The sequence below is a fragment of the Anastrepha obliqua genome, chromosome 2 (genome assembly GCF_027943255.1).
Source record: "Anastrepha obliqua isolate idAnaObli1 chromosome 2, idAnaObli1_1.0, whole genome shotgun sequence".
Lineage (NCBI taxonomy): Eukaryota > Metazoa > Arthropoda > Insecta > Diptera > Tephritidae > Anastrepha > Anastrepha obliqua.
Window position 1 is genome coordinate 51756555 of NC_072893.1, and position 21312 is coordinate 51777866.

At 37.2% G+C, this 21312-nt stretch overlaps 1 protein-coding gene across 3 annotated transcripts in view; it reads left to right on the plus strand.

Moving 5' to 3' along the window:
- The window catches only part of LOC129239595 (partitioning defective 3 homolog B), an 83531-nt gene that overhangs the window by 57112 nt on the left and 5107 nt on the right, over nucleotides 1-21312 (plus strand). For all 3 annotated transcript variants that reach the window (XM_054875208.1, XM_054875209.1, XM_054875211.1), the window contains exons 2-8: nucleotides 7268-7753; nucleotides 16874-18406; nucleotides 18563-18787; nucleotides 18863-19374; nucleotides 19449-19727; nucleotides 19876-20492; nucleotides 20559-21075. In XM_054875208.1, the coding sequence (XP_054731183.1) occupies nucleotides 7577-7753; nucleotides 16874-18406; nucleotides 18563-18787; nucleotides 18863-19374; nucleotides 19449-19727; nucleotides 19876-20492; nucleotides 20559-21075 (3860 nt within the window). In that variant the 5' untranslated portion in view covers nucleotides 7268-7576. The remainder of the gene's footprint in view (nucleotides 1-7267; nucleotides 7754-16873; nucleotides 18407-18562; nucleotides 18788-18862; nucleotides 19375-19448; nucleotides 19728-19875; nucleotides 20493-20558; nucleotides 21076-21312) is intronic.

Below are 21312 nucleotides of genomic sequence, written 5' to 3' on the forward strand. Positions count from 1 at the left end.
GGCTTCAAAAAATCGATTTTTTCGTGGATTTTTTTTTTGGGAAGGAAAGAAATAGACGATTGAAACGAAACTTTCAGGTGTTATTGTTATATATTTCAGCAGTCTTCTCAAATTTTTTCATTAAAATATATGTCATAGTATGCCTGGTACAAGCATTTTGCCGAGGCGTCGCGAGTGTGCATGTGTCGTGCGGCGGGAAAGATGCAGGTCGCAATTTTCATCTGAAACCAAAAACCCAAAAAAATTTTTATTTTAGTATAGTATAGCTTCTAGTTAAACCAAGAAAATTAAACAAAAAGTGAGAAATTCAATAATTTTTCGCTAATTAAAAAAAAATAATTTTTTTGGAAAAACGAATTCACTGTTTAATAGCATATAACTTTCTTAAGGTTTTTTATGTTCAACTAGAAGAAAATTTAATTCCGAATACAATCAGTGTTATCTCGTTTCGATAGGACGTTTAACTTTTCCCCTATCTTTCCTGCCAATTAGGAAAAATCGTAAAAATAAAAAGCCGAGAAATCGCGCGTCAAAGTTTTTGTATATAAAAAATGCGCTCGTATACCTGCTCGACGCTTGCTCACAATTTCTTCTGTAACTGCGAAAATATTTTGAATTTGCTTCTGAAATTTTGAGGACACATTCTTGGATAGTTTGGGAAGACATTTATGCAAAAAAAAATCGATTTTTGGAAGCCTCTAAAGCAGGCCCCCCCCCTTAATGGGCTGTAGAAGCTATACTATTGGGAATTTCCGCATGAAAATTTCACAGTATATTCTTAAGATACTCCACTTTCGAATTATCGAAAAAACAAAAAATCGATTTTTTGAAATTTCTAGACCACCCTTAGGGACCCTTAAGTTATTTCATTCAATACACACAAATAATACGAAGTATGGTTGAATGCGTATAAATGTAATTATTGCTGTTGTGTTTGTTGCTAATAAAATATCTTTCACTTTAAATAAAAAAATATATTTAAAACTCCGCTTCTTAAACAATATTGATGATTTTTTCGGGATCCCGATATTTTCAAAACGAGGTCCCGAAAATTCTGGCACTTAAAAATCGAAAAAATTGCATCCCTAGTGTGTTTGCTATATGTGGCCACCTTTGTTGTAGATTGCTACCGATGTTGATGTGGCAACAATTGCATTCCTAACGTGCAACTTTAATTTGCCGCTACTGCGCGCTCGCTCGCTAGTTGGTTGGTTGGTTAGTTGGCTAGGTGGTTGGCCTGGCCTGGCATAAACAGAGAAGCATTCAGAGTCTGTCCACCTTGTGCATGCATTGTGGCCAACAATAGTGTGTTGCACAAGGAAGTGTTTGCTGCATATACAAATAATTTCATATAAAATAATATATGCACACACATATACGAGTATACCATGGCAAGTAAAGCGTAAGGTAAATTGAATACCTACATTTTCTATAGTCAGATTTCGCGAAATTTATTTTTAATATGTCAAGCATGGGTGTGTTTGTCAAAAATTGTTAGTTAAAAATTTGTGAACTTCTTGTCACATTCGCACGCACAGCTGCATTTCACAAACTTCATCTTAGCTGTGTAACCGCTGCACGGCTTTCCTTTGGCTGACAATAATCAAAATTCCAATCCAAACTAATAATCCCCACTCAGTCAGCTCGTTTCACTTGGCCAAGCCTTGATTTCATTATGCAAACAATTTTCTTTTCGCCAATCCACCAACAGTCCACCCGTCCAGCCACTTTGCTGTGATTTGGCTGCCTCGCCGATAATATTACCAAGATTACGTTGAAAATTGCCATCAAATTTAGAAAATGGGTTAAGTTTAAGGAGCAAGAGAAATAGCAGCCGAGCAGAGAAGAGACGTCACAGCTAATTGAGGCAAAGGAGCAATAGAAATAGGAATAGTAATCGGTGACTGCTGCTTGGCTCGTGCAAGCGTTCGAAGATCAAAAAGCCGGATAAGTTCTGTGATAATTGGCCATCAAAAAGTAAAAAGAAAACGCAAATGAAACTTTATTTGAATTTCAACTACAGCTGCTTGTTTGTATGAGGTGTGTTCAAAAAGTATCGCGAATTTTGTGTTTTTTCAAAAAATATTTATTTATTCGTTAATATCTTTTTTATCCCCTTCAAAGTAATCCCCATGAGATATTATGCACTTGTGCCAATGTTTTTTACCGTCTTCGAAGCACTTCAAAAAATCTTTTTTTTATCTTGTTCAGCTCCGCCTTCGATACCGTCTCTATCTCGTCAATCGTAGCGTAGCGTCGTCCTTTCATGGGCCTCTTCAGTTTCGGTAACAAGAAAAAGTCACAGGGGGAATGGTGGCTGTGGCATCATTAGTGTATTGTTTTTGGCCAAAAAATCGCGCACAAGCAACGATGTGTGAGCAGAGGCGTTATCGTGATGCAAGAGCTAATTTTTGTTCTTCCACAAATTCGGGCGTTTCTGGCGGATTGCTTCACGCAAATTACACATAACTTGCAGGTAATATTCCTTATTGACCGTTTTACCCTGTGGCAAGAACTCATGATGCACAACGCCCCTACAATCGAGGAAAACGGTAAGCAAAACTTTTACATCCGACCGAACTTGGCGCGCTTTTTCGGTCTTGGTTCGTGCGGCAGCTTCCATCGAGATGATTTAGCTTTGGTTTCTACGTCATAACCATAAACCCACGATTCGTCTCCAGTCATGACCCTCTGGAGCAAATATAGGTAATCGCGGACAGGGTCCAACATCTCATTAGCAATGTCCATGCGATGCTGCTTTTGGTCGAAATTGAGCAGTTTTAGTACGAATTTTGCGGCGACCCGTCTCATGCCCAAATTATTGAAAAAAATCGAATGGCACGAGCCAATCGATATGTCTAGATCCTCAGCAACTTCTCTAACGGAGATTCGACGATTGGCCAATACCATTTTCTTCACTTCATCAATTTTTTCGTCTGTTGTTGAAGTGCTCGGGCGTCCGGCACGCTTTTCGTCGTTCACATCTTCTCGGCTTTCTGAGAACATTTTGTACCACCAATAAACGTTGCTTTGGTCCAAAGTAGCTTCTCCGTATGACACAGTTAACATTCGGAATGCATCCGCGAACTTAATTTCGTTTTTCACACAAAATTTGATACAGGTTCTTTGATCCATCTTTTTGAATAGGTAAAAATCGAAGACGAGCCGAAACACGTGCAAGCAAAGCAGCTGTCAACAAGTAACTGAACATTCAAAATGGCCGAACTCGTTGTCAAGAGTGAGAGACATGAGTACCAACATATCGGCACAAAAAAATCGAAATTCGAATATACGTAACCTGCGAAAATTCAAAATTCGCGATACTTTTTGAACACACCTCGTATATAAATATATGTGTATGAGTGTGTGTGTGAGTGCGGCAATTTGCATGACAACTAACTTTCTAAAGAAAATTTGCTAAAAGGCGTGAGCTGCACACACACACACTCAAGAGGTTAAGTCGTCGCTACAATCTCTGCTCTGATGAGTTTTTCCTATGATGTTGGTGATTATTTAGCTGATTGCCCGCTTCGCCAAACGAGACTTGATGGCTTAGAAGCGCAAAGGTGCTGAGATTGGCTATAATTTCAGTTGTCAGCGCTACGTTCTAACCAACTGCCTCGGCTCGTCAGCTGCCTGGCTTATTATGTAGATAATTATTTGAAAAAAAAAAACATAAATAAATGATAAAAAAAAGTAATCTGGCGCCTGTTGCTAGTAAATTAACTAATAAATAGCAGGCACTGTAAACAAAATTTATTGTGTTGGAAAAAAGCGCACTCTAATTAAAGTCTTGCATAATTTATTAACGCACATGTACTTATTTTTTTAATAAGATTTTACAGTATTTTTTTCTGCTCTACAACAACAGTTAATGAATGCATTGCAATTAATAAAAAGTTTCTAGTACACGTCCGCAAAAAACCAGGTCAATACAACCCAGACAAGGCAAGCAGGCAAACGACTAATATTGCAGTGCAACGTAAAAGCAAAAATGATTTAATTACAACTCGATAAATAATGAAATACTTAAACAGCAAAGCTGTTAACTTGAGCGCTTGCAAGCAAAAGGCGTTGTTGTAACTGATTTTTACTGTACCAACGAACGGGCGATCGCCCGCCTCTTGACCTTTTCGCTCCATTTGCTAATTTTTCTGTGAAATTAATCAAGTTATCAAAGGCAAGCACAATAAAACCTTGTTTTTCCTCTTTGATATTAAACCGAACACTTTTTATTTTAATTGATATTTCTTTCGATTTGGTTGGAATTGGCAGTTAATGTTTACCTGCATAGCCGGGATAGCTAAGCCGGCCTGCTAGGTTTTTAAATATTTTGCAGAATAGTTTACATTTAATTTTTTTTTATGCTGTGGAGTAGGAAACACTTAATGAGGAATCAATCGTTTATTCAAAGCTGTATTAAGCAGCAATTTTTGACGGTCAGGGCTTGGTATAAATTTTAGAGATGTTTTATTGGATATCTTTATTTTCTCTACGATTTCTGGTGTTGTTGTAGTTTCGGACGTCCTTGACGTGGATTGTCTTCACGTGTACATTCAGCAACCCATCTTTCTACTGCACTAATTGATGGCGCAAAGTCCTTATACACTTTCAACATTCGTTCATAAATTTCCTTTGCTTTTAAACCTATAAATAAAAATAAAAATTCAATAACTGCACGCGACTTCATTTTTACCATCGTAGAAAATACTAGGACACGTCGATACTAAATGGTTTGTAAACAAAGAATGAATTGACAGATTCGAATGAAACTTCACATATGTTCATATGAAGAGTGTATCAACATAACAAAAACAAAAAAATTGACTAGCAGCAACGCCGTCTCTTATCGAACCGAACAACTTATTCAACTGAACATAGGTGAACATTTTCTCATTCCCCCTTTGTGGTAATTTTTCCATTGTTCGAAAAAACTTTGTTCGCGAAATTGCGCAAAAAAGATTGAAAAACGAAAAATCAAGTAAACCGGAAACTGCACGGATTTCTCTAAAACATGCATCTATTTATTTACGAAATCTGACGAACCGGTAAAATATTTTCTTACTAATAATCTAAAGCATGTACATCTCAAAATCTATTTTTTGAAAAAGAGAAAATAAAATAAAATAAATGATGAATATCCTTATGTAAAAAATCTATGGCACTTATAGAATTAATTAGAGTTCAAAAAATTACATTTGGTATTCAACGATTCACAACCAAACGCAACTAAACAGATTAGCCGATATCGCGCCGATTCTATTGTTTCTTTTGGAATGGAGAGTTCGTTCTTGGAGGGGGCGAGTAAATGATGTGAAATTTTATTTTTGCTACATTTACCTTATCCTCTCAAAGCTAAATAGTTTTTTTTTTTCATAAACTGTCACCTAACTTTTTTACACCTATCTTCTTATAGTCAAAACACTGTGCGCCTTGGCATAAGAGCGCGCTCAAAACCAAATCCAATCATGAAATGTTGTCTATTCACACAAAGTTATGCATAATTCCTATCCTTAATTTGGGTACAATTCAGAAAAATATCACAACTATTGGAATTTGAAAAAATAAAAAAAAATATTCACCAAAAAAATTTGTTGAAATTTTTACCAAATATTTTTTGTTAATCCCTGACAATTGAAATGTGAAAAAATTATAAAAAAATCCAAATTATTGGAATTTGAAAAAATTATAAAAAAAACATTCACCCAAAAAATTTGTTGAAGTTTTTACCAATTTTTTTTTTGTTAATCAATTAAAATGTGAAAAATTGTAAAAAAAATTAAAAGTATTGGAATTTGAAAAAACTATAATATAAAAAAACATTCACCACAAAAATTTGTTGAAATGTTTACCAAATTTTTTTGTTAATCCCTGACAATTAAAAATCACTGTTTCATAATGTTAAAGTGAAATTTTTAGCAAAAAAAAAAATGGGAAAAAAATTTTTTTTTCTTAATTAAAAATTTTAAATAATATATTTTTTTTTAATACAAAATTAATTAAAAAAAAATTATAATTTAATTAAAAAATAAAAAAAAAATTATTAAAAAATTAAAAACAATTTTTTCTTTGTAAAAATTGCAAGAAATATTTTTGGTGATTTTTTTAATGTTTTATCAGCAATTCGAAAGAAACCCTGTAGAATATATTCATTTTGTTTTCTCTCAGACGAAGATTATTTGCCTAATAATTAAAAGAAACAAGATCACCGTTAAGTATAAATATTACGGCAATAATGAAACGTCGAGTCAAGAGTTCAAAAATGAAATAAGGCCAAACTCTTGAAAATATACTGGAAAATTGGATCAACTGAATAGGGTACTGTAAAGCCAGCTGTGAACGGAAATAAAAATTATTAAAAAAAAATTCACGCATATTTTATTTATAGCCGCTAAATGGACCACCCTTTATTATTGGATTTTTTAGTTTCATTTTTATTCTATTCTATTTTATCTATATAATTGCATTTCAATAAATTTCGCAACCTTTGAAGGCCATATTTGCTCGCAATAAATAAATATTTTTTATGATTCATATTTTTTCACTCCATTACCAGCTTTTTTTTGTCAGCTATAATTGCTTTTGTTTGCTTATCACAAAATCCCAAGCATAATAAAAATTGTTAGCTTGAATTGTCGATAAGCAATATTATAAAACCTTTACATAAATAAATAAATAGAATTATACGTATACGACGCCCCATAGATTTGAAATCAATTTCTATAAAAAACCAGCTGTCTTTCTAATATTAGTAATTTACTGATTTCTTGGTGGATGCCTCGATTCCTGAGGTTCACAAGGTCGCTGAGATTGAGATTCAAGGTTTTGAATTTCTATTAGGTATTTGCTGTATCTGATATGGAAATGATTAGCGGAGAAATGGAGGTGAACAACTTACTGCGCGTTCGCTTATCACCTTTTCAATTGTCGGTAGTAATTAGTTACGTCATTTTGTGCATTGTCTTTTGTTGTTGGCGGGCGGATAAACTGACTGGCAAGGTGTTGGTTGCCGCAACTGATAAGATATAATGCTAAATACACTAAATATTTCAACAGCAACAATAATTCAGTGTGAGTTGGAAAGCGATTTTAGGAGGAACTAAAGACAGAAAAGTGTATTTTATAAGAAACTCAAACTAATTGTTAAAAAATAAAGTGCAAATATCCCAAAATATAAAATACTAATAGAAAAATAAATTATAAGTACTAGAAAAAATTCAAAAATTCGAAAAAAAACAAATGCTCATCATTATTTTTCGTTCCTTAGTGCCGAAGAAGTTTGAAAAATGACGTGAATTACAAAAAATAAAAATTAAACAAAAATGCACGCACGTCGTAAAAAAACTAAAATAAAATAAAATTCTTAATCATGTGAGTGTGTGCGTTTGTAAAAAATAGCGAAATAGCTAAACTATTACCAAAGAGTTAAGCACCAAATTCCCTGCCAAAAACAAAAAAAAAAAGCAGCAACGACGACTACAAAAATCTGTATGATAAAATTTTTCAACAAGCAGTGTGCATTTCATTACACAAAACTCCCGCAAGGCAACGAAACAAGAAAAGCAAATCGCCAGCAATGTTCGACGTACCACCTAAATGTCCCGCTTTGGCCAACAAACTGACTGGCATTTTCGGTTGGCGTCATACATATAAAGTGGCAGCCAAGCACGAAGGCATACAACATACATTCCTGCAGAAATCCTATTCATTAACGTTGCCAAAACGGCCGTCGTCACCCTATCGTGGGCAAAAGGTAATTGAAATCTGAAAAGTTCAAAAGACAAAAAGGAAAAACAAAAAAAAAAGAATGCAAAAAAATGTATAAACAAATTTAGTGACGTATTTGTGGATAACTGTGAAAAATTACGTTAAAAAGTAATTTTATTATATAAAATGCAATGAACATTTACACTTTTCTTTTCTCATAAAATCTAAGTTTATAAATCAATTGAAAAGAAACGGTTGGATTAGGTACTTTAAGAAGGATTTTACAAAGTCAAGTGGAAACATTAAATTGTAACGGGCATTTAGGCAGGTTGATAGCAGCCGTCAAAAATAAAGACCCATTGCGGCCCTGTGGCAAAATTTTAAGCCATCAAGCATAGGTAGAAGTAACAGTCAGCATACTCTACCACTTTAATGGCGCTACACTACAAAATTGATCAGATTTTAATTTTTTAATTTGTTTTATTTAATTTTAACTAATTTTTAATAAAGAAAAAAATAGTCTAACAAGATTCATAAAATATATAGTTGGGAAACTTTATGCTAAATTCAACATATTTTCATCAAAGTTTTGAACTTTTTAATCAGAATGTTTGGAGAACTTCTGGATATGTAGTTTTATAGCCCAAAATTCCCAAACATTCAAGAAAATTTCATAAACTTTTTAATTAGATTGTTTCAAGAACTTCAATTTTCAATTTTAGTATAATAAAATCGCTTGAAGTCGCTGAAAAATCGCGTTGATTTTTGAGAAATTTTTCTGCTTGCTATGTGATATGCTGGCATAGAATGGTATGGTACCTTCAGATGATATACGACTGCTTCATTAAATCACACATTTTCTATAGTTTTTATTTGGATTTTGTAATGATTCGCTTCATAATCGATCATAGATGTGACGCTTATGTGACGTTTTTCTGGCTAGTTCAAGGATTTCATATCCAACTCTTCCTTATACTTTTGGATATAATATTTTTAAATAAAATATTTTAAATTATAAATATAATAATAATTATGTCCCTAAATGATAAATTATTAATATTGTATATTGATGCTGAATTGTATTGAAAGATCTCGTCACCAGTGCCCCATTCGCCATCATCTACTCATGCGTCTGTAAAAGTGGTCTTTTGCCGAGTGCATCTACGAGCATTTCGTCAGTCATTTACCATACTTGCACATCAATGATCGAATATTTCATTTAGGCTAGCCCTCAGATTCCAAAGCCTGATTTATTCAGTGTGGGAAAGTGAGAGAGGAGAGATGAAGTTGTTTATTCCTCTTCGTTATTCGTCCTAATCTGTTTAAATTTTTTTAAATGTAAGCCTAGTTTTTTTATATATCAATATTACGTTACGTTACGTTTCATACCATGTATCTCCGCTCGTCCCATCGTTCTGTCGGAAAACTTTTCTCCGATTTTTAATGTGCCTGTTTAAGTTGATATACCTAAAGAGACCTACAATTTTGTTTTGTCTTCGAAAGACAGATGGTTTCTAAATATCAACAAAAATTTCTTGGTGGAAGTATATTTGGAGATCTTTTGAGCGACCACTACTACAAGTATGAGAAAAGCATGTCTACAATGGCCTTCAAATTCGAGTCATCCCAGTTAGTAGCCCGCACAAACCCATTCGGTTATGGCTTGCCTATAATAAAGTTTTTATTTTTAGAAAATATAGTTAATAATACAGCAAAAACAATATAACTCAAAGTTTCAAACTTTTTAGAAAATTTTAAAAAATTCCTCGTATCTTCGTCAAGAAAAAAATTTTAAATTTTTTAGTCAGAATTCTTAGAAAAATTCAGAGTAAGCAGTTTTTATAGTCCATTAACGGCAGCTGAAGTGCATCGAGAGCTACAAAAAATTTATGGAGATGCTGATTTAAGTGAAACAACGTGCCGATATTGGTTCCGTCGCTTCAAAGACGGTGAATTTAATGTTGACGACCGTCCGCGTGAAAGAAGGCCAAAAACTTTCGAAGACGCTAAATTGGAGGTATTGCTCAAGGAGGATCCGTGTCATGCGATTTCATGCTTTAGGAATGATTCCGAAACAGGGGACTTGGGTTCCTTATGAGTTAAAACCAAGGGATGTTGAAGGTCGTTTTTTCGCCTATAAACAACTGCTCCAGCGGCAGAAAAGGAAGGGTTTTCTTCATCGCATCGCGATAGGTGATAAAAAATGGATTCATTACAGCAATCTAAAGAAAAGAAAGTAATGGAGACTGCCCGGTCATGCTTCTACGTCGTCGCCTCGGCCGAATATTCACGCTGCGAAGGTTATGCTATGTATTTGGTGGGACCAAGTTGGTATTATTTATTATGAACTGTTAAAATCAAGCGAAACCATCACCGGGGATCGGTATCGATTTCAATTGATGCTTGAGACGAGCACTGCGCGAGAACGGCCGCAATACGCGAAGAGGCATGAAAAAGGTATTTTACAGCATGACAACGCTCGTCCTCACGTTGCCAAACCCGTTAAAACCTACCTAGAAACATTGAAATGGGAAATCCTATCCCAGCCGCCATATTCTCCAGATATCGCGCCGTCCGATTATCACCTGTTCCGATCGATGGCGCATGGTCTAGCTGACCAGCAGGTCCATTCATATGAAGACAACAAAAAATGGCTTGATCTGTAGATAGCCTCAAAAGATGAACCGTTTTACCGCGACGGTATACGAGATCTACCAGAAAGATGGGAAAAAGTAGTAGCCAGCGATGGGCAATATTTTCAATGGTTCACTTGTAACCATTTTTTCAGAATCAAGTTGTATTTTCATTAAAAAAAACAGCGAGAACTTAGTTGCGCACCTAATATAAAATATAAAAAATTAAATAAAAATTATGAAAAATTATATTAAATAAAAAATGTGAAAAATTAAACGAAAGATATAAAAAATTAAATAAAAAATATGAAAAAGTTAATAAGAAATATAAAAAATTAAATATAAAATATAAAAAATTATTACAACTGCGGCTTTGCAGTATGACTATATTTTTATTAATAAAAAAAGTAAATAAGAAATATAAAAAGTGTGAAAAACTAAATATAAAATATGAAAAAATTAGTAAACTGTGACTATGATGACTAAATGACTAGATTTTTATTAATATAAAAAAATAAATAAAAAATTAAATGAAAAATATAAAAAATTAAATAAAAATATAAAAAATTAAATAAAAAATAAGAAATATTAAAAATTAAATAAAACATACAAAAAATTAAAATTATTAAAATAATAAAATAATAAATTATTAAAACTTTTCAATATGTCGCGTGAACAGTGATGTTTGATTTGGGGCTCGAATGGTGGAGAATTTATGTATAGAGTTTAGTCATCTTCTGTAGACATTGGTGACTGTTGGTCAATTGAAATTTTTTCAGAATAATTGATGAGAATACATAAACTTCTTATTTCATATTTCTAAGAACTTATCCCTATTTATAAAACTTCGGAAGTCTCTCTGAAAAGGATTACCGATTTTTTAACAGAAATTCTTAGGAGTAGTTTCTTGAAAGTTTGGTGTGAATTGTATTTACAAAGTTCCCAAAACAGAAATCCCTTTCTTCGAGCATTTTATTCTGAAAAGAAAGAGGAAAATAATTGAAAAAAAAAAACGGCTAATACACCGATCTCTTTAATAGATGCACCCGCGTGATTGCCAACGCATTGTTCTCTAGAATTTTTCAATGTCTAAATTTATAAAAATTCATTTTTAAATGCCATTTCATGCGCTGCATAAAGTTAAAACAGCTATAAAAACTGTAAACTATGGAAATTGAGCAATCAACTAACCAAGCAGTCGCTCACATTCATTCATTCATTCACTCATCCATTGATGCGCTGGGCAGAGCGGCGTGTTTCCGGTTATTTGAATTGTTTTTTTTTTTTTTTGTTTTGTTTTTTGCTTTATTAAAATTTATTTTACAAGTCCACAAAAAAGGCAAACTATTTTGCTATGATAATCTACGTTGAATATTAATTTTGGGTTTGGTGTGAATTTATTGTTAATTTGTTTCCATTTTCTGTTGTCTTTTGCAACAGTTTGCCATATAAGTGTCTCTCGTTTTTTACCTACTTTTGTTCTCATTTTTTATTTAAAAGCGCAGGTATGCATTTACGAACGCATTCAAGTTGATGTATATATATTATATATGAATGTATGTACCTATATTTAGTATACTTTGATGCAAGTACAGGCTGGCAACGAGTTGCGGATAATTAACAGGAAAATGTAATTTATTTCGTTTTGAAAGAACTTTTCGTTTTTTTTTTGTTGGTATCCACGAATCCATTTCTGACTTGTTCATAAGATGATGCCAAGGGCGTGAGAACGGATGAGGCATTTTGGTGCAATGCCTCCAAACACTTTTAGACCGGCTACCGAATACGTGGTTGAACGAAGCATTGCCCTTACAGTAAGATTAAAGAAATATACTTTGTTGCGGCAAAAAATGAGATTAAGAGGATTTTATGCTTAGATGAGATTAAACTAATCAGTACCAAACCTTTGGTTAAGATTATTTAAGTAAAGAATAAGGAGATGTATTTCCGTATGCTTAAGGGGGGGCAGCTCCTCCAGGCAACGAGTTTTTCAATCATTTTTTGCAAAAAACTGAGAGTATTTATTACCTTAAAATAAATTGCATATTAATATTCATGCTTAAATGAATATACAAAAATTTTTGAAAAAAAAAAAAAAATGGCAGCACTACAGCTGCTCAAACGTGGCTCTTTTACAGAGTGACAAAACAAAACTGTAAACAAAACTGCACCAACTCAGCAAGCGCTGGATAAGTACACGAACGTGTAAGGTCGCGAAGTCCTTCTGGCCACGTTTTGGATAGGAGGCGTTCGAGGGATATTCTGAGGATGACAAAATTTCATGTCTCAAGTTTCGTGGGCATCCTCACGGGGCACTGTTCGCGGGGTACACATGCCGTGAGACTCGGAATTACTTCTTAGCACTTGCTGCTTAGTTGCCCAGCTCTCGCGGGGATAAGATTCAAGCATCTTGGTTCTCACTTTTTTTTCCACCTGCTGATATAGCAGGTCTTGATAACAAAAATCTGATGAACTTCATCAGCAGCATAGAGAAGCTAACACAACCGCAGACTAGTCACCGTTCATAGTCCCCTCAACCCTCCCCCTTTCCCTTTCGTCCTATCGCCCTTTTCCTTCACCTCTTTTCCCCCCCTTGCAATGGTATCACAAACCAATCTTCTTTCGTCCAAGTGCGCCCACTCTCTGGGCAACCATCACTACCTAACCTGACTCTCGAATAATATCTTATATCTTGGCGATTATTTTTTTATTTTGAAGGCTTGGGGAATTTGCAAAATGTCTTACTGAAGGGTTCAAGCAATTTAGTTAGAGGAAGGAAATCAAATGCATTTATCACAATTGTCTTTTACTCACTTATGTTGTATAACAATTCATAGAAAAAAATTAATTTAAAAAAAAACAAAAAAATTGCTTTAGTACTTTCGTCAATAGAAACAAGTGCTCTTTGCCGCCTTTATGTGATATCTGTGAGTGTTTGAATTCCTTTGGCTGCCACTGTACCGAGAAACTTCTTCGAAATTATTTACTTTAAGGGGTCCTCTAGTTTCTCGTCTGTTTTTTTCGGGGTTTTCAATAATTTTTAACGGGCAAACGATCAAAATAATAAATCTCATTGTGTTCACATAATCTTTAGTAACATTTAAATGAGCTTTACAAATTTTTTGAAGACAAAATATATAATAAAATAAAAGTTATAGTGGCCGACAAGAAGACATAAAGTAAAAGAGGTGCTTGACGGTGACCAAGATTGCGGCTGTTTGGCTTATCTGAAATCGAAAAACCAAACGACATTTTAATCTTCATATTTAAGACTAGCGATTGAACTAGAATGAATTCTTAATTACAAAAATTAATTTTTGTATACACTTTTGAAAATTAAATTCTATTTTTTACTTATTTTTTCTTAATTTTTTCGCTCATAGGAAAAAAACTATCGAAGCAATCATGATAATCATAGTTCAATCGCTGGCTTATAATATATTAAAGATGAGGTATATATTTGAACAAGATCGGTTCAGTAGTTTTTGAAATATCGTGGTCACTATTTTGAAAAATAGTGTTTCGAGAAAAACGCGTTTCAAAGTTCGCGCAGCGTTGAGCGCGCTAAGTATACCTGCTCCGTTCAAGGCCGTAACTTGTGAGCCACTTCACATATGTTGTAAATGTGATTTATGAAAAAAAAAATTCGATATTTTCGACCCAAGAAACTAGAGGACCCCCTTAACTCTTCTCCGTTCTGGCTGTGTGTCTAAATGGTGTAGCTGCTTGCCGATAGCACAATTTGAAATCCGCATCTTGCCAAAAATATTTATTTCTATTTTTAATTTATTTTCATGCCTCTCAGTTTCATATTTTTTTCCTCATGATGCAATGTTTGGTATGCCAACAATTTTCTACTCCTTATTCCAAGTTGTTGTTGCTTTATTATTTTTTCCTATTGTGTATTTTTCCCCGTATTTTTTATATTTCTGAGGCTATGTTTTTCTTTATATTCATTTGGTCCGTCATATCGTCATGAGTCGTACGTTTGTTGGCTTTGTTGACTTTGTTTGGTTTTTCTTTTCAAACAACGCAATGGATTTCAGCAAGTTTGTTTCCATTGAAGTCTTTCGTTTTTGTATTTCTTTTTGTTTCGGTTATGAGCAATCGTGTAACCATATAAACAATGAATGCAACAAACTTTTGGCCAAACAAGCTGCCAAATTCCTTTTTGTTTTGTCAGTTTTATTTATTATTATTTTTATTTGTCTTGTTGCATTCGCTACACCCACATGTGACAGCCATGAAGAACAATTTTCGCTGTCTTTATATGGGTTTTATGAGTCACGAAAGAGTGTCAAATGTGAGGCATAAAATCTGATAATAAATGACAGTTGAGCAGAATTCATTCAATGTTAAACTGCAACAAAGGAAAATTCAATTCAATTGAAAATAAGAAAAGTATTTACTTACTAGTTTTAAACTTTTAATTACGAAATGCAATATGAAGCTTTTTAAAATTGGATAATTCTATTTGGTAATTTATAATTTTTCTATAAAACTTGGATTTTCTAAAATATTTATTTTAATAAAAAAAACAGATGAACACTAAGAAAAGGAAAAAATATGAATCGCTTGTGTCTTTATTTTAATTAGTCGTGCTTCTTATTTCAATTTACGATTGATAAATATTTATTGGTATATATCCATATGTAAAAAAAATAATGAAAAATTCAGTTACAAAATCGGCAGCGGCTTCACTAATTCCCTTCGATTGCTACTCTCCACTTCTTTTCTCCTTCTCCTTTTATTTTCTAGTCTTACCATTTGTCGTTGACAAGGTATATTCCCACATCTCTTAAAAAGTGCCCTTTAAGTTTGAGATCTATACCATTTAAACTTTCGTTGGCTTATGGGAACCTTCAAGGCTTTATGTAAATGCTAAACACCTATGCGAAAAAAATGGTAAAAAATCAAAGAGAATTTGCGTGACACTAAAGCTCCTTCCAGTAGATTTCCAGGAAAAAAAATATATTGCTAGCAGTGCAGCAATAAGATTGAACACCTTAAGTGTAAGCCTTTTAGAGTTTCCCGGACTGATGAGTTATAAGTATATGCACTCCTGCCTACAGCTGCTATCACAAAGTTCACACAAACTCTATCCTCAAGGAAGGAGTAGAAACTAAACGATTTAAGATAAGGCGCATGCATGCACAGATGACTCAAAGATCGGGGTGCGTATTTCAAATATTTGATGATCTTCTTCAGCTTTTGGCACACCCACTACTGGAGGGTTTCTTAGGCTGAAGGGATGACGATAATAAAAGCCGTGACATTGGTACAGTCTGATGAGGTAACTGGAGATGATATCTACATTTTCACTGATAGCCAGAAGGCGATAAATCCCTCTCATAGCAGTCGATAAGTTCTAAGGTAGCTATGAAAACCCGCATGTTTCTTAACGAAACGGCTGAGTCATTTAAAACAAAAGTTAACAAGCCATTGCTACATTGAGGGAACTGCAGAGCCAATAAACTAGCGAGATTTCGCATCAACCTGACTTACAATTCACAGACAATTACATGGCATAACTTTACAGACATGTAAGTTACTAATTTTTGAGGAAATTGTAAGCACAGCGAATGAAAAATTATTTGAAGAAACCATCTGCAGAATCGCCCGCCAATTGTGGCCGACTCTCAATACTTAACGCACAGAATCTCTGATAAGAAGGAATATGCATAGCTCTATCACACTGATTTCCGTTATAACGGGCACTACCTAATAGGAGGATACAGATACATTACTTTTGTAGAAATTGTCTAAATGAAGATGAGAAAGAGACATTTGTGCACCTTCTGTGCCACCGTTCTTCGCTATCCAGGCGCAGATTTACCCATTTTAGGTAGAGAATTTCTCAATGGATTGGAACAACTCGGCTAAGTGGAAATTAAAGACCTTCTAAAGTTTTTGAATGGTTCTACTTGGTTTTAGGAGCGGCAAGGACAAATTATCCACGCGGCATCACCACCGGCAGTGAGCCTTAGAGTGTCTCATATTGTACAATCGCTACAACCTAACTATATAAAAGCGACTTCTTAAACGAGAATTTTCGGCGTATACATTTAAAAAAAATTACCGAATACCTACTAAAAAGTGACCTTTTCCAATGTGAAATTCATTTTTCAAAGTGAAAAGGTCACTGGCCTATGAGGCATTCATGACGCGTACTTTCGTATAATAGCTCTTACGAACTTGAAATTCCTATCCGTAGACATACGAAAAACAATTAAAAAGTACTAGAATTTATTTTTAACTTCTTTTTGTGGCGTCTTCGATTCTTCGAAGCGGATGTCACATTCGGTGCCCATCACTTTGAACACACACACATACACCAGGTAAAGGCAACCAACCCCATTTGTCGATTTCCTTATTCTACTAAGTATTTTGCTACTGTTCATTAGCTTACCAAGTCACGTACCACGCACAAGAATACGAACAAATTGAATATTGATTATTTTTAATTATACTTTCTTGTACTTAAATATTCTCTAACTACATGCCTTTTTTCCTTCTTCCACTTTCATTTGCAGGAGCCTGATTCTTGGGTTGCCGTACACCATCTACAAACACAGTCGGGCATCCTAGACCCGGACGATTGTGTCGGTGATGTAGCCGATGATCGTGAACAGATACTTGCCAGTTACGATGATTCCGGTCCCGATCCGGGCGTACCGCAGGGCGGTGGAGATGGCGCTTCTGGCAGCTCTTCTGTAGGCACTGGCTCTCCAGACATCTTCCGCGATCCAACCAATACAGATGCGCCAACAAATGGGCAACGCGGTGATGTGTCCACGCCACACATTGAAGTCACCAGCACCACCGCCTGTCCCGTGACCGGTCTCGGACTACAAGTGCGTCGCAGCAGTGATCCAAATTTGTTGGCTTCACTGAAGGCGGAAGGTGGTAATAAACGATGGTCAGCGGCAGCACCACATTGTGGCGGAGACTCACCCGATCGTGTGCTGCTCGATAAGAGCGGCTACCTAGCACCGCAATGGGAGGAAGAAGATGATGGTCAGCAGCATTCGGCAAACGCACCGTCGCAGCAACCGTTCGCACGCTCTGGCCGCTTGTCTATGCAATTTCTAGGTGACGGTACCGGTTACAAGTGGATAGAGGCCGCTGAGAAGTTGCAACATCAGCAGCACCATCACCAGCAACAACAACAGCATTCGCAGCAACAGTCGCCTCATCAGTATGCACCGCAAGGACAAATGTATACAACCAAGTCTTTGCCGCGTGAAAGCAAGCGCAAAGAGCCGCTCGGCCAGGCCTATGAATCGATACGCGAGAAAGATGGCGAAATGTTGCTCATCATCAATGAGTACGGCAGCCCGCTTGGACTGACGGCTATACCGGACAACGAGCATGGCGGCGGTTTGTTGGTGCAACACGTAGAACCGGGTAGTCGCGCTGAGCGCGGACGCTTACGGCGAGGCGATCGCATATTGGAGATCAATGGCACCAAATTGATTGGACTGACCGAAGGTAAGGTGCAGGAATATTTGCGACGCTCATTAGAGGCGTCAGAGCTGCGTATACGCGTGTTGCGTGCCGGTGGAGTCAGCGGTGGCAGTGCTAATCCACGAAATGGCAGCAAATCGCGTCGTCGCGACTCCAAAGTGGCAGAAATGATTGAGGCAGAGGAGAAGTTGGCGTCGTCGGTGGAGACCAAGGTGGCGACGGTATCGCCAACACGAAAGCCGAACACAGCGCCGGTGGGTACATCACTGCAAGTGGCGAATACGCGCAAACTTGGGCGTAAGATTGAAATCGTGCTGAAGAAGGGTCCAAATGGACTGGGATTTTCCGTGACGACGCGCGACAATCCAGCCGGTGGCCACTGCCCGATTTATATTAAGAATATATTGCCGCGTGGTGCTGCCATTGAAGATGGACGCTTGAAGCCGGGCGATCGCTTGCTGGAGGTGGACGGTGTGCCGATGACTGGAAAAACACAAACAGATGTGGTGTCCATATTGCGCGCGACACAACCCGGCGCTACAGTACGATTGGTGGTGTCGCGGCAGCAAGAGTTGGCCGAGCTGGATGAGAGAGAAATTGTAAGTAGACGCGAGTGCATTGAGTGATGAAAAGATTATTCAAAGTGTTTTTAAACATTGAAAGTAGTCTAATTATTAAATCTCAATACTTTAATTCAGAATTAAAAAAGGTATTTTTACTCATAAAAATTAATAATGAAAAAATCATATTTCTAGAACTATGAGGAAAAAGAGCGCGATTTGAATACACCACCAAAGCCACCGGCTCCAGTGCTTCCCTCTTCCCTTCAAAAGCAACACCAGCAAGATAAGCTGCCGAATGGCGTTCTAAAGTCTAACAGCGCACGCTCGCTGTTTGAGCAACACCAACAACAACAGCAATACCAGCTTAACGAATCTCAGCACTTCATAGATGCCGGCAGTGAGTCAGCAGCCTCAAGCGTGAGTAGTTTTCGAATATCTCGAAAGAGGGGTCTCAATAATAATTTCCTTTTCGCTTTCTCGCTCACACTACAGGATAGCCTACAGGCAGGCATAGCTTGGCGTTCACGTGAGGTGCTCACACTACATATACCCGTCCACGATACAGAAAAAGCTGGTCTTGGTGTCAGCGTCAAAGGGAAAACCAGTTCGAATTCCAGCAGCAGCAGTGGCTCAATGAAACACGACGGTGATTTGGGCATTTTTGTAAAGAATGTCATACATGGCGGTGCAGCATCACGAGATGGTCGGCTGCGCATGAATGATCAGCTGTTGAGTGTCAATGGTGTATCATTGTTGGGTCAAAACAATGCCGAGGCAATGGAAACATTGCGTCGAGCTATGGTCAACAATCCTGGTAAGCACCCAGGCATGATAACATTATCGGTGGCGCGTAAAATCGCGCGTTCTGCCAGTTCTGGTGACATACTCGAGCAGACAAACAGCAGCTCAAACACGAGTGATAATTCCGGTGCCACAGTGATCTATCTGAGTCCCGAGAAGAAGGAGGCACGTAGTGGTGGTAGCGCAGCAAATGAAATGAACAGGTTAGCTAGTTAGTGTGTGTGGATTTGTGTAATGAGAATTTTACTTAAGTTTTAATTCATTTCATTTCGTGCAGATGGAGCAATCCCGTATTAGATCGTCTAACCGGTGGAGTTTGCTCCTCGAATTCATCACAACAGGCGCGTCGACCGTCACGCGATCACTTGAACGCTGGTAGTGGGGGTGGAGGTAGTGGACCCGGTAGCGTTGGCGTGCATGGCTTGCGCAATGAAAGCTACTACATGGCAACGAATGAAACGTGGTCGCCAGCCTTGCATCAGCAACAAATGGTGAATGGCCATGTCAACAGCAACAATACAGTTTTAATCGAAGATGATCCAGAGCCAATGTCACCGTAAGTTTTAGTAGGGTGATTAAGCACAAATAGAAAGGAGGACAGGATAGTCAAGCGAATCTTATTATATTTTTATTCACGTTTTTATAATTATATACGATATAATAGAAAGTTGTATTTATTATTTTCCCATTTGTTCCATATGCAGTACCCTCCCCCACCGTCCCAATGATTCAGTGTGCACACAGAATAGCAGCAGCGCTCAGAACACTTCTACAGCGCCACCCGGTGCTCCGGTAAATTTCGATTCCACTTACTCCTCACAGCTAAGTCTCGAAACGAATAACTCCGGCGTTGAACACTTCTCGCGCGATGCGCTCGGTCGCCGTTCGATTTCGGAAAAACACCACGCCGCGCTGGATGCACGTGAAACGGGTACCTATCAACGTAACAAGAAGTTGCGCGAAGAACGCGAACGTGAACGACGCATACAACTGACCAAATCTGCCATCTATGGTGGTTCGATGGAGTCGTTGACGGCGCGTATCGCCAACGCCAATGCCCAAATACCCGGTTATAAGCACACGAAGGCCGCTTCTGGTGTCGAGACACAACAAATGCAGGCGGAAGCGCGCGATCAAGTCGGCGATTTGGGGCCCTCGTTGGGCTTGAAGAAATCTTCATCGTTGGAGTCTCTGCAAACTATGGTGCAAGAGATACAAATGTCGGATGAGCCACGCGGACCGACGGCGTTGCGTGCGCCGCGTGGACGCGGACGTGAGGATAGTCTGCGTGCCGCTGTTGTTGCAGATCCAGAAGCTGGCAGTGAGTTACAAATTGAATGTAAACTTTTCTGGAACATATATTTATTTCTATATTTTCGAACAACAGAACCGCGCAAGCACTGGCTGCTCGAGGAGGGTACCGATCAGGATGGCGGTTTCGCACACCGCAACGGTCCCTTTCAGAGTTCGTTGAACGATGGCAAACATAAATCGCGCGCCAAGAAACCGAGCATATTGCGCGGCATTGGACATATGTTTCGCTTCGGTAAGAATCGCAAAGATGGCGTTGTACCGGTAGAATCACAGACACCTTCAGTGGCTGAGCGCCCGCCAGCCAGTTTACCCACTAATCAGTTGCCAACAGCAGCATTGGCAGCGCTCGATCGGAATACGAAGCTGTTGCCCCCGGCCTACCAACCGCCGCCACCCTTACCGCCTGCAAACGCTGCCGGGCCAGGTGGCAGCGGCGCAAATGGTGGCAGTGGGAGTGGCAGTGCCGGTGGCGTAGGCGGCGTGGGTAATATGTCATCGAACTCATCGAATGGTATACACCACAATGATATTTTCAATCATCGCTATCAGCACTATGCCAATTACGACGAACTGCATCAGCAACAAATTAGGTGAGCGCGCGTTTGGTTCGCTACAAATTTTATGAACTTATTATTTCTCATCAATAACTGAAACTCTCGCATACACTCATACATTTCTATATACATATAGACACATACATTCATATATAATAAATTCATGCAAATAGCCAAGTGAGCGAAACGCTTTATGCAAGAAAAAAACAGAAAAAATACTAATGGTTTGCATTTTGACAAAGAATTTGTTAAAGCGAACGCCAAAAAATTGCA